The sequence below is a fragment of the Lygodium microphyllum genome, chromosome 2 (genome assembly GCF_053477565.2).
Source record: "Lygodium microphyllum isolate KBCC chromosome 2, Lygodium_microphyllum_v1.1.10, whole genome shotgun sequence".
NCBI lineage: Eukaryota > Viridiplantae > Streptophyta > Polypodiopsida > Schizaeales > Lygodiaceae > Lygodium > Lygodium microphyllum.
In genome coordinates this window covers 8,101,763-8,115,270 of record NC_141136.1, presented here as the reverse complement: position 1 = coordinate 8,115,270, position 13,508 = coordinate 8,101,763, and the positions used below count along the sequence as shown (strand labels likewise).

At 43.2% G+C, this 13,508-nt stretch overlaps 1 protein-coding gene across 4 annotated transcripts in view; it reads left to right on the top strand.

The window, feature by feature from the left end:
* The first annotated feature begins 475 nt into the window (after window positions 1-475).
* The window catches only part of RECA1 (recA DNA recombination family protein), a 67,140-nt gene continuing 54,107 nt past the window's right edge, over window positions 476-13,508 (top strand). For 2 of the 4 annotated variants that reach the window (XM_087690891.1, XM_087690881.1), the window contains exon 1: window positions 476-757. In XM_087690891.1, coding sequence (XP_087547017.1) covers window positions 563-757 — 195 coding nt within the window. In that variant the 5' untranslated portion in view covers window positions 476-562. Of the gene's footprint in view, window positions 758-10,013; window positions 10,531-13,508 lie in introns of those variants that run through there. The other 2 variants (XM_087690900.1, XM_087690908.1) reach the window with 2 other exon arrangements.

Below are 13,508 nucleotides of genomic sequence, written 5' to 3'. Positions count from 1 at the left end.
TGGGGCAAGGGCAAGCTATTTAATGAGAACTTTTTGGCCATCTACTTTGTTGGATTTGTAGTTTATGTTTGATTTAATTTGACCCTTGCTCAAGTTTTACAATGACATATCATAGAATTCTCATAATAATAATATATCATTTGCTCCATCCAAAATGGTATTCGACTATATGCATGTACACGGAGAGAGAGAGAGAGAGTACTAAACACCATCGCTGTACAATTACCCTAATGACTCACGCTTACACTCATCCTAAGGCCAAGCGCTAGTATCTTTTAACACACCATCTTAGATTCTTTTCCTCTCACATGCACTATCCCAATTTGGCAAATTTTCACTAAGAATACTCCAAAGGATCTATTAGGTCCACGACGCATGCTCGTGCTTAGGGACCAACCTTGTGAAACCTTTCTTTAGTATAGAAATATAGGTATAGAAGTACAAATAGATATAGAGGGATCCAAACTAGAATATATAACAGAACTGAACATGAAGAACCGTCCCTCTAAAATGCTTCCAAGCTAACAAAACAAAAACCAAATAAAAACTAGAGAAAGAAACCATGGAAGCTGTTGGAGCGAGGCTTTCCCATGGCGCCTCCTCTAGTTTCTGTTCGTCTTGCAGGCAGGTCAAGGGGTGTGCTTCAGCTCGTCCACGACATTTGCATATGCCCAGGTGCAAAGCCAAAAGCCGGGCCTCAGTAGAAGCTGTGCTTGACAGTGGCGATATTGACTACCAAGGACGATTCGCTGAACGGGTAAGGGCCTGCATTCATTTTATTGGAGAGAGAGAGAGAGAGAGAGAGAGAGAGAGAGAGAGAGAGAGAGAGAGAGAGAGAGAGAGAGAGAGAGGTGTGCACTACTAACACTAGAATCAGATTGCAGTTGGACTGTTTCCTTGACTGCTGTAACATGTGTAACAGAGAATAGCCATGTTTCGTATAACTTGTATAACACTGGTTTCATAAACCAAACCTTTGAGTTGTGACCAGGGAAGACCATCTCGTCATTGTGTGTGCCATCTGGTAAAACAAAACCCAAAGCTTTGAAGACTGCTCTTCTATTCACTCGATGTTACCATATTCTAGCTTAGGCAGTTGTTCATAACATGCATTAAGCCACATTGGAATTTAGTTGTTTTGAACGTGGTAACTTGTCTGGCTAACAATTTTTGTCTTATGATGGTGATGGCTGAACTATCCTTGTAGCAATCTAAAGTACTCATAACAATGTTAGCATATGACATGTCATGCTTCTATGGCTATTTCAGTGGCCCAGAATTTGGGCATTTTTATTTTGTATGGATGGCTTATTGTCAGCCTGGCTGACCTGCAATTATGGTGGCACTTATGGCTGGCCAACCTGCTCATTATTTTCCTCCATTTTCTCCTCCATGTCATTGTATGTTTGGCATCCAGCAAGCAGATGATACTGCCCAGCAAGCTGATGGTCAAATAGGTGCCTCTCTTTCAAATCACTTCCGGCTCTCATCCAGGTAAATGATACCATGTGAGAGTGCATAGCAGGAAAGAACAAGAACACAGAGCGAGGAGAGAAGATGGAGATGAACACACTGAAATAGAAGGGACAAAACTGACTAAATCACGGGTACAAGGCTGCAGCAACAATGAGCAGAGAATCACAGTCCTCAGATGTCAGGGAGTGGCTTGGGTAGCAAAATGCAAATTCTAGATGTGAGTGAGCTGCCAAACATAGATGATGACAACCTAGAAGTTGAACAGCCCAAATGTTGACGACTATTGCCAAGGGTGGTTGCCAAGGTGAAAGATGCCTCGTGGACATTCAAACACAGAAAGAAGCCTCGTGGTTGACAACTATTGCCAAGGGTGGTTGCCAAGGTGAAAGAAGCCTCGTGGACATTCAAACAAAGAAAAATGATGATGCCTAGAGGAAGAGGAGATGATGCAAGGTGTGGGTGCCATCACCAGGGTGAAGACTGCTGATATCAGGTTGTAGGAGGAGACGCCAAATAGGAAGAAAGCCTCCAGACAACAAAATGCAAATCCAAAGAGAGCCTTAAGGGAAGAAGTTGATGCCAATGCTGGAGAAGATGATACTAGGTTGCAAGAGCTCCAAATGCAAGACTTGAGTGATGGAATAGGATGCTTGAAGGAGAAGGGGAAGGGTAACCACGAATTGCGATGTCCTCTAGTAGGGGTATGGGTAGTAGTGGAATGAAGAAGGAAGAGTGTTGGAGTGATGGAGGAAGAGGGGTGAAGAATGGCTGAAATGGTGTAAGAATGAATGAAGCGATTGCCTATTATAGGCATAAGTTGTCTAGGGTGGCGCACCACTGTGTGGGCGCTCATTGAAAAAATGACCAAAGTGTGGACATGAGCCCTTTTTGGGGCTGCCAGTGCGGAATAAACTTTGTGGCCTAGAAGGGAGAGGTGGCACAACGAGTTAGGGGTGGACACATATCCTCTGGCAGGGGAGGGAGCAAAGGTCCATGTTGACATGCATTGATGGGAGGTCCAGTGATGCTGGAAGAGGAGCACCTAGTGGTCTATCCATTTGCCTATGGAGAAGTTAGAGCACCAGAGTGTCAACCTATAAAAGAGAGAGTGGGAGGGAGAGGAAGAGAAGGGTACCTCTGTCTCCTATTGATCTAGTGGAAATGAAGGGGGAAATTAGTAGCCAGGTGATGCTGAATATGCAACGTATCTTTGCCTTCTTTGGTGAAGAGGATATTCGTGGCTCACTGAGCACCTTTGGCTTTGATACCATGCCAAAAAAATGACAAAGAGACTAGAGAGGGTTTTGCGGGGAGAAACAGTTAGAGAGATCACAGCCAGGCAGGAGGTTTCAGCCTGGTGCAGTTCAGTCGGACTGCATGCAGTTGGACTGCACAGTCGGACTGCCACGTGGCAGTCCGACCTGCAGCAAGCAGTCGGCTGCATTTAAAGCAGCCGACTGGGCATTTCTGGCGCCCTATTTCCAGGCAGTTCTTGGCTATTTATACCCGACGTTCCCAGCAGTCTTACACACTTCTCTGACGCAGATTACAGACCGGTGGCGTGCAGATTCTGTCTCTGTTCACAGATTTCAGACAGCAGACAGTGCAAACTGCAGCAGACTTTGAGGTGTACAGCAGGTTGCATCGTCGAGGTGGAGACACGCAGTCCAGCGCACTGCGCCCGTGTATATCTTTGTATTCAGCATTCTTTATACAGCAGATCTTCATCGTCCACTGTCTCTTTCTCTCCCTTCTCTCTGTGTGTTCTCTCTCTCTCAGTCCTACGCTTCCGCACCGCTGCACTCTGACAGAAACATGGAGTGTGTACGACCAACACTAAGAGAGAAGAAAGACTCAGGAATACGAACACAGTGATGATACACTGAATCACGCTATGAGAAGAAAATTTGATATAGTGGAGCTGAAGCTGAAGAGATGATTGTATTGTCTTGTTTGAATTAGGTAGCAACACTTGTGGGGAATCTGCACAGTGAAGGGAGCAAAACGTAGTCCTTCAAGCAGTGGGCTATTGAAATAATCATTAGAAGGTGAAGGATAGCTATCAAGGGAGCGAACCGTAGTCCTCAAATGCCGGGGAGTGGCCTGGGCAGCAAAATGTAAATCCCAAATGTGAGTGAGCTGCCAAGTGCAGATGATGATATCCTAGAAGGTAAAGCCAGGAGGAATAGGATAATGGTAGATGATGGAGAAGTCACTAGGTTGCAAAATGCAAGCGTGGGGAGATGAGCTATAAACGCAAAGTAGGAACAATCCAAATGTTGATGATTGTTGCCAAAGATGGTCGCTAGGGTGGAAGAAGTCTCGCAGAAAATCAAACACAAAAAAGTGATGATGCTTGGAGGAAGAGGAGTTGATGCCATGGTGTACCATGTGGGTGCTATCGTCAAGGTGAAGACTGCTGATGCCAGGCTGCAAGAGGAGACACGAGATAGGAAGAAGGCCTCTAGATAGCAAAATGCAAATCTAGAGAGAGCCTTGATGGAAGAAGCTGATGCCAATAGTGGAGAAGATGATGTGAGATTGGGAGAGCTCTAAACGCAAGACTTTAGTGATTTAATAGGGTGCTTGAAGGAGGAGGGGAAGGGTGACCCGAATTGTGATGTCCTCCAGTAGGGGTATGGGTAGCAATGGGGTGAAGAGGGAAGAGTGTCGGAGTGATGGAGGAAGAGGGGTGAAGAATGATTGAAGCAGTGTAAGAATGAATGAAGTGATTGCCTATTTATAGGCATAAGCTGTCTAGGGTGGCTCACTACTATGTGGGTGCTCATTGAAAAAGTGATCAAAATGTGGACACAAGCCCTTTTCGGATATGTCGGTGTGAAACCCTAAATGAAGTATGTAAACTGAAGAAGTGGTTTCTCAACGAGCCTGTCAATGGATATGTCAGTTCATGTGTGAGTCTGCACATGCCAGAGTGAGCTTTGCACATTATAGATATTTTAGGCATTTTTGTTGTGGTTGTTTTATGCCAGTTTTGGATTTATGATGTTGGCCAATGTTAATGTTGGCCAAGCAGCCTTTATTTGAGGCATATTTTATACCTACATATTGGGGCTCCTCCTCCTTAGTCATTGTCATTCACCTCCAAGTTGTAGTGGAGAGAGGGAGCTGGTGCTAATGCCTTGACAACCAATGACTCACGTTGAATTTGTATTGTCTCATATCTTGGTATATGGATTCCACTTTCCGGGCATCTTTTTGCTTTTGAGTTCTTTGTGCAATGTTCTTTTCTTTCACAATGTCTCTCTTTTCCTTTGTCTCTTGTGTTCAACAGTCTATTACAATAGCTTTCCACGCTTCCATCATTGCATCCACTTTTGATATGATATCAGTTTTCAGGGTTGAGGTTCCTGCTGCTGTTTTCTGCTAGTACAGATTGGCCTCTTGGCTTTTTGTCTACAGCTTGGACCTATTCTTGTGGCTACGATTGCTCTACAGCCCTAGCAACCATTTTCTCCTCATTTTTGGTCTGTTTTCATTGGCGTTTTGTTACAGCTCATGTGTGAGTTTGGGCTATGCTTGACATTATTGGGTATTTTATCGTCTATTTATTTAATGGCTCCTCCTTCTCTCATTCAATTATCATCATTCTTCAGGTGGTCTTCCTGTTGGAGAGAGGAACTAGTGCCGGTGTCCATGCAGCCAGCGACATTGCTGTACGTGTCATTCTCGAGTTTGGTATATGGATTCCATTTCTTGAGCACATCTTTGAGTTCTCTTTCTTTGCAATGTTCTTTTGTTTTCTTTCTCTTGTCTTGTGTTCAACTTTATTTCAGCACTTGTCTATGCTTCCATTGCTGTACCACTTTTGACATGGCATTAGAGTGCAGGATCTCGGTTTGTGCCGTGAGTTTTTAGCTGATTTTAGGTCTTTCTTTCCCTTGCTGATTAGGCTTGTGTTTTTCAGACCAGCAACCTGCGTTTTCAGCCTGTGCTTTGTAGATCAGCAACCTATGTTTTCAGCCTGTGCTTTTTAGATCAACAACCTATGTTTTTAGCCTACGCTTGGATTCCAGCATGTAATCTCAGTTTTGCTGCATTCAATGCTTCACCAGCCTGTGTTTTTGGCTTTTAACCGTGGTTGGGCGATTGTTTGTACAAGCCGTTTTTGCTGTTTTTGGCAGTTTTTGATTGGTTTTTCTTCATTTTCAGTAGTGGGCCCTCGTTTTTGATCAGATTTTTGGTTACATTGCATGTGAACTCTCATTTTGTGAAGTCTTTGCTGTTGGTTTGGCTGTATTCCCTCTTCGTGTACCCTCTATCCTCTATATTCTCTTCTTCTCCTTTTCAAATGGCTCATTCGTGCACTTCTATGGATGGTAAATTACACGGACCTGACTATCTTACATGGAGTGGTGTGATGAAAGCTTGGTTTGTGCAGAAGCAGATTTGGTACAATTGTATGTGGAGCTATTCCTATGCCTTAGCATCCTTTTCCTCTTCCTGAAGATTTTGATGAGGATAACAATGAGGAAGTTGTACTTACATGGGATTCGAATGATGCTCCTGCGTATTCTGCATTGCTTCGGTGTATCTCCAAGGAAGTTATACCAGCGGTTACCTCCTATAGGACATCACTAGAAATATGGTCGAAGCTTCAGCTGTTGTACGAGGTACATTTCCCATGCATATTGTGAGCCTTTTGGACAGCTTTAGTAGATGAAATTTGAGTCCAAGGACACCATTTAGTCATTTTTGCTTCGTGTTACATAGATACATGACTAGCTTTGATACATGCAGTCTGCCCTTCTAGAGACACATCTAGTGGACATGGTACTCTACAAGCTTTCCCTAGAGTTTGATGGAGTGGCGAATGCTTTGTGGACGCGAACATCCTCTACACTTGTGAGCTTTACACATATGTCCTTGATGTTGCTTGAGCGTGAGACATCTTTGCATTTACAGGGGAGTATGACTAAAGCGAATAATTTGATCCATCCAAACGGTCTTCTTTGGGAAGCAAAGGAAGAACAAACACTTGCATTGATGGTGCCATCATAGGCATCCTAGGGCCAAAAGGATGGGCCCTGTGGGAGATATGGAGAAAGGGAGAAGGCAAGGGTTACTTTGATTTGTGGGATCTATTAGGAGAAGGTTCCTGTTTAGAATGGGGTTGGGACCTTTGATCTTTGCAATGATCATGTTGCCCCTTAGAGGAGTAACGAGAGATCTCGTCGAAGTCATCAAAGCCATTGAATTGGTGATAAGACATCTTCTACACTTGCAAATACCACAAAAATCTGTCTTTTGCTCTAAATGGTCTCAAACAGTGAAAATCGGCTACACCTCAACAATAGGATTGTAGATGGTCCGCCATGTCATATGGAGTAGTAGACTGCAGAAAATCTGCATTTCCACCAATGCATTTTCAGCCCAAGGGGTCTCCTCTCAGAGGGGTAATTCCATATACTCACTTTGGTGGTGATCCCATGTGAGAGTGTGCAATGGAAGAGAACCACGAACATAGAGAGAAGAGGTGAGAGACAGAGCAAGAGATGAATAAAGAAATCTGCATTGGCTGAATAGAATGCTGAATACAAAGGAAAGGACTGATCAGTCCTTGCATGTAGCCCGAGGCGTGAGTGAGGGCACCGGACTAGGCTGAAATGATGACAGCAGCACCACCGGTGACGATAGTGATGGAGATAGAGAATATCCGGCCTGCTGTCCTCACCAGAGATGGAGAAGCTTGCCGCCACTTGATGAAGCATGTGCCAAGGAACAAAAGAAGATGATTTGCCAACTAGTGGGGGGCAGCTATATATAGCGAAAGACCCCGAAAAATTGGCTGACCAGCAAAATGGTGTAATGAAGCAAATTATCAACATGAGAGTTAAAGCCTATCCCAAATATAAAACTTTGTAAATACTTGAGCCTAGAAAAAGAGGACTTAGGTTTTAGTGTAAAAGGCAAGAAGTACTAATGTAGCATCATTCATTGGCATTATCAAAAATTTCATCCTTCTTGTCTCTCACATTTTTCTTGTACATGGATGACAGTCCATGGCTACATTGTGCTATGGTAATGGAAGTTGTTCCATGGCATGGCCATGCTGGAATCTCAGTTTAGTTCATTTCTTGTCATTTGTAGCTTAGAGTACTTTTGATTTCCTATTCATTTTCATTGTTAGATTAGTCCTTCTTTACATTGGTATCGGAGCATTAGTTTAGATCATGTCAAAAGTCATTTTTATGCAATAGATTTAGTTGCAGTGATTAGGGAGTGAAAACTGCAGTTAAAATTCAGTCACAGGAGTTAGTTCTTCCATAACCATGACTAAGATGGAGGTTCTTGGCATGAACCAGTGGACAATGGCGGGCTTCAACATGAATCTTCTCCTCAAGAATGCTGTTCAAGAAGGCAAACTTTACATCCATTTTGAAAATTGGCCATTGGTGATGAGCTGCAAGAGCCAAGATAGCTTGAATAGTAGATATATAGGCTGTCGATGCAAAAGTTCTGAGTAGTCCAAGCTTGCCCTTAGCGCAAAACCCTTGGCAACAAGTGCTTGTTCAAGGTCATTGGCTAGGTGTGTGTGTGTGAGAGAGAGAGAGAGTTTTACGAAAAAGAGAGAGAGAGAGAGAACCTTTTACGAAAAAAAGAGAGAGAGAGAGAGAGATTGAGCTAGAGCTTGGAGTGGGTAGTAGTCCCACTCTTAGAAGATACGAGTACTAGAATGATATAATGAAAGTACAATAGGTTGACCTATCCCTATCTCAATTGGAGTTAACACTCTAAAAGTAGTGATATAACTCACTAACTTAGTTGTGTCCACACCATACTAAAACATAAAAATTGGGCACTGCCTAGATTCTAACACCCCTCTATAGTACCGTTGTTTTTGTTTAAGGAGCGGATCAATCACCAAAAGATATCAAGTTAAGGATTTGCAAAATTCCTCAAACTTGTCACGTGATAGTGCCTTGGTGAAAAATATTTGCAACATTCTCCTGTGTGGAAATATAGATCATGCCGAACTCCCTTGCATGTGGGCTCTCTTTGACATAGTGATAATGTATCTCAATGTGTTTAATACAAGCATCAACCAGTAGTTTTTGTGCTACTGAAATAGCACTTTGATTGTTAGAGAAAATAGGAGTGGGTCCCTCCTGTTAGTAGTTAGGTGTCTTGTATGTTCATCTCTTGCCTATGAGTCTCGATCTGAGTTAAGTGAGGACATTAGGAGCTCTGATATTATCTTTTTCAAAACGCAACATGACTAACATACATTATGTCAGAGCTCCTTATGTTCCTGTATGACACAGGCTGAGGCTCACAGGTAGGAGATGATTGTGCAAGATACACATGATTGCTAGCAGTCTCCTCAATCACATTAATTATTAGTATCTTGAAAAGGGGACATCCCTTGTGTTAGTAGTACATGCATGTATCTTGCAGTCATGAGCCAATGAGCTGGTAGGGGGCATTATGGATCTCTAACCTTTATGGTCCGTTTATGGCTGGTTTGGTCATTTTATTCCAATTTGGCTAGTTGTGTTGTGGCCGTATATTTGTTTCGAGAATCTACTAGTCATTTTAGTTTACTATTAGGATTTTATATATAGAGACCCTAGTGCGATATTCTCTTAACCTTTGGCCCAAACACCATTTGATGGGTTTGTAGTGACTCTCTCTTTGCAATGCCCTCAGTTGTGCATCCTGTGTGAAGATATGCTAGGGTTTGCATGGAGAAGACACAAAATGTATGAACACGACTACTTGGGCAAAAATGTAAAATGCAAGAACACAAACTTGAAGTGAAAGAATGGATGCTGTAAATGAAGGAAAGAGTGTCCAAGATGCTCAAAGATAGAGCTGTCCAACAGCCGAGGGTGGGTTGAGGGAGTAGTCGGAAAATGACGTCTATTGAAGATGGATTCCAAGGGCTGTAAACATAGTTGAAGCTGAGATGATGCTGAAAATGGAAGGGTCACGGGCTGGAAACCAAAACACAGCAGTATGGAGGGTTGGAACTAGTAAACCTAGCAATGTACCGCTTGAAAGAGTGGGTAGCCAGTCTCATGTAGCAATGTACAGCTGGGGGACAGCTGGCTGAGGGTAGTCAGATGCTGGGTGGCTTGTGCAGCAGCCAAATGCAGGTTGTGAACTGTCATCTTGGGTGCTGGACTGCAGGGCATCCTGCTGCAGTGGCAAATGCAGCACTAGCAGCAATGAAGGCATCAGCTGAACTAGAGGTTGCATTATTTTAGGGCAGCGTTTGAAAAACAAGATTCCTTGGACTAATGACGGCATGGCAGCAGTGAGCTGATGACTAAACCTGCAAAAGAAGTGATTGTTAGGGTTTTGGCTTATGGGACAGGTGGTAATCTTTGAGTTTTGGGCTGTTTTAAAGAGCTAACAATGATCTATGTTGGGAATAAAGGGCCATCGTGCCTTTTATATGTGCACGGGTGTGAACACACCCTTAGCACATTTGTACTTTCATATATATATCTATCTAAAAACCTAAAGAGGTACACTCGTCATTCTACTACCCAAGTCGTGCTCACTCTCCTCTCTACTCTGCACTCTCTGTCTCTTTGCTCTCTGCTGTGAGAAAGCATTGCGTGTCTCGATCCTTGCACTCCAAGGCGCAACAAATTCGTATCAAAGTGGGCAAGGAGTGCACGCTTCTCAAGACGTCAGGAGTGAGCCAATGGTTCACACAAGTATGCAGTCGTGATGACCGGCATCACTGTTGACAGTATAGTTGTCATCATTGGACCAACAGGCGGCAGCTGTGTTAACGCCTGCTGCAGGCATAACGCTGCTGAGGAGCAGGCGACAAGACAAGTCAAGCGCAATTGTACAATGGATCAGGCGGACTGTTGGCGAGTAGACAACGGCAGTAGTCAGCTGGTCGCGATATGGCAGCGTCATGGCACAGGGTGACGAGGCAAGTAGGTGTGACCAGCAGATTTGATGGACGGGGACCAGCGGGGCAGAAGTCATGTGATGGGCTGGTGGCGGATAGGCGAAGGCGATGACCTACAAGCGATTGACGTCGACGGGTGCGTGGCGATTGCACGGAAGGTCAATGGACCCCCACACCCCTCGTCACGTTTCTTTTCTTTTTTCTCAAAAAAATCAGTTTTTACCTCTCTTTCTTGGCGGGAGCTCGCACGCATAAGCACAGAGTTCAGATTTGTGCAAGCTTGGCCCGAAAATTTGGGGCTTTTCCCGGATTTGGGGATCGTGATGGAGAACAAGACTATTTGTCTCAGAAATTGCAGGAATTTGTGACATTTTGCCTCCCACAGTCGGGGTTTTTCATGTACATGCAAGAATTGGATTGAAATTTACCCAATTTCTTGACATTGATGTACATTGGACCTCGTGCAATTTGGGGCTTTTGCTATTTGGGCAAAATTTGTGTACCATTTGGTCATTTTATGTACATGTTGGTTTAATTCCATGCAATTTGGACATCTAGCACTTGAAAAATTTGGGGGTTTTGTTGAAATTGCTCTATTTTGGCAAAATTGGCTTGTTCTATGCATGTCAGAGACAATGCAGATGTATGGTTGATGCTTTGAGTACAAAAAATTTGGGGCTTTTGACAATGTGTGTCAAATTTTGTGGCCGTGGGTATATGTACAATAGAAATTGCAGCTAAAATTTGGGACTTCTCATGTAATGTGATGTATTTGTCCTTGGAACAGCTGTAATCAGTTGTGGAGTGTTGTAGCACAAGGTTTGGTGCTTTTGAAAATTTATTTGTAGATCTGAAATTTCTGCTTCTACGTGGTTATTTACTGCTGGTTGGTACTTGTTTGTACCTTGGTCACTTGTGTGCGGTTTGGGCTTGCATTTGCTGAATTTTTTGGTCACATTTAGGCTGAAAATTATGGCTGTCAGTAGTAACAGCAGTAATCTCATGCACATTAAGAAGCTTGAAGGTGCACATAACTTTGCAGTCTGGCAAAAACAGTGCTATAATATCCTGCTGCAAAAGAAGCAGGCAAAGCCGATTAAGACCAAAGGGGCAAAGCCTGCAGACATGGAATAGGAAGATTGGGATGAGTTAATGAGCTTGCACGCTCAACCATCGAGCTATCGATTTTTGATACCTTTCTATTTATCATTGAAGGTTTGGATTCTGCCTATGCTATTTGGACTCAACTAGAAGAATTGTATGCACAGAAGAGTGCTGCAAGCAAAGTATATTGGCTGAAAAAGCTTATGGATTTGCATATGAAAGAGAGTACATCAATGTCTATTCACTTGAGTGAGTTTAACTCCATTTTCAGCCAGCTGGTTGCCTTGAAGTTCTTGATTGATGAAGAATTTCAGGTTATTTCTTGCTCTGCACTTTGCCAGAAAGTTGGGATACATTCAGGATTGCTATGAGCAATTCTAATGCGATTCTTTTGTATGCTGATGTAGAGAATGCTCTACTCATGGAAGAAATGAATTGGCAGAACAATGCATCCAATAAGTCTTCCAGTGCTTTGCATATTAGGGGTAGATCACAGCAGAAAGACAAATCTGATAGCAAAGGATGCAGGAAATCACGTGGTAAGGATGTTGAATGCCATCATTGTGGCAAGAAGGGTCACTTTAAACGTGACTGCTACAAATGGAAGAAAGAGAAAGGAAAGGGCAAGAAGACAGATGATAGCAAGGAAAAGAAGAAAGAGAGTCAGTCTAAGAAGAGCAGTGTCAAAATTGAAGTGAATATAGTCACTCATGACAGTGACAGTGGGAATGATGTACTCTTTGTTTCTTCATACTTTAGTACACATGCTTTACTTGCAGATACGGATGATGACATGCATACTTGGATTTTAGATTCAAGTGCTTCCTTTCATGTCACCCCTCATCGTGAGTGGTTCTCTAACTATATAGGGGGTCGACATGGTGTTGTCCATCTTGGGGATAACTATGCATGTGACATTGCAGGTATTGGTAGTGTGCAATTGTAGTTTCAGTATGGTTTTGTCTTCACACTTCAGCATGTACGGCATGTACCTCAGCTCAAGAAGAGCTTGATTAGCACAGGGCAGCTAGATGACGATGGATTTCATCCCACCTTTGGTGATGGAAAATGAAAGATCTGTAAGGGATCTAGAGTGATTGCAAGAGGTTGTAAAAGTGATACCTTGTATCCTCTTCATGTATCTAGTGTGCATGACCATGTTGTTGCTGTGACCGAGCAGCCAAGTGTTTCTTTGTGGCATGGCCGGTTGGGACACATGAGTCAAAGTGGAATGAAAGTGCTTTCTCGTTTGGGTTACTTGCCTTGTCTTCGTTATGCCGATTTTGAGCATTGTGTTTATGGTAAACATGCACAGACGTCTCATAAGAAGTTTCTTTCACTGAAATCTTCTCTCTAGAGTTAGTGCGTTCCGAGGTATGTTAGATGCCGGGGTTATTTTTAGGGGGAAAGAAATACTTTGCTACCTTTGTTGATGATGCTACACGAAAAGTGTGGGTTTACCCTATTCATAGCAAGGATGAAGTCCTTGACAAGTTTAAAATTTTTTTGGTATTGGTTGAAAATCAAATTGATAAGACATTCGCTCTGATAATGATGGGGAATATGTGTCCAAGGCCTTTCAGGTATTTTGTGACAGCAAAGGGATAAAGAGGGAGCTCACTGCCCTTCATAGTCCACCCCAAAATGGAGTTGCAGAGCATATGAATCGGACCATACGGGATAGGGTCCTATATAATGTTGTCTCATGCTGCATTACCCCATGGTTTTTGGGCAGAGGCTGTTATGACAGCGGTACGCTTGATTAATCGGTCACCAAACAGGTCTTTGGGGGGTGGGAATTCCCCAAGAAGCGCGGTTGGGCAAGCCAACTTCGTATGCACACTTAAAAGTGTTTGGCTGCGAAGCATTTGTGCGCATATGTAAGGAAAAATGCAACAAACTTGAGCCAAAGTCTTGTAAATGTATTTTCCTTGGATATGGTGATGAAGGAGAAATGGGGTATAGATTATGGGATCCCGAGAAAAGGAAAGTAGTACGTAGCAATGATGTTATCTTCTGGGAAGATCGCATA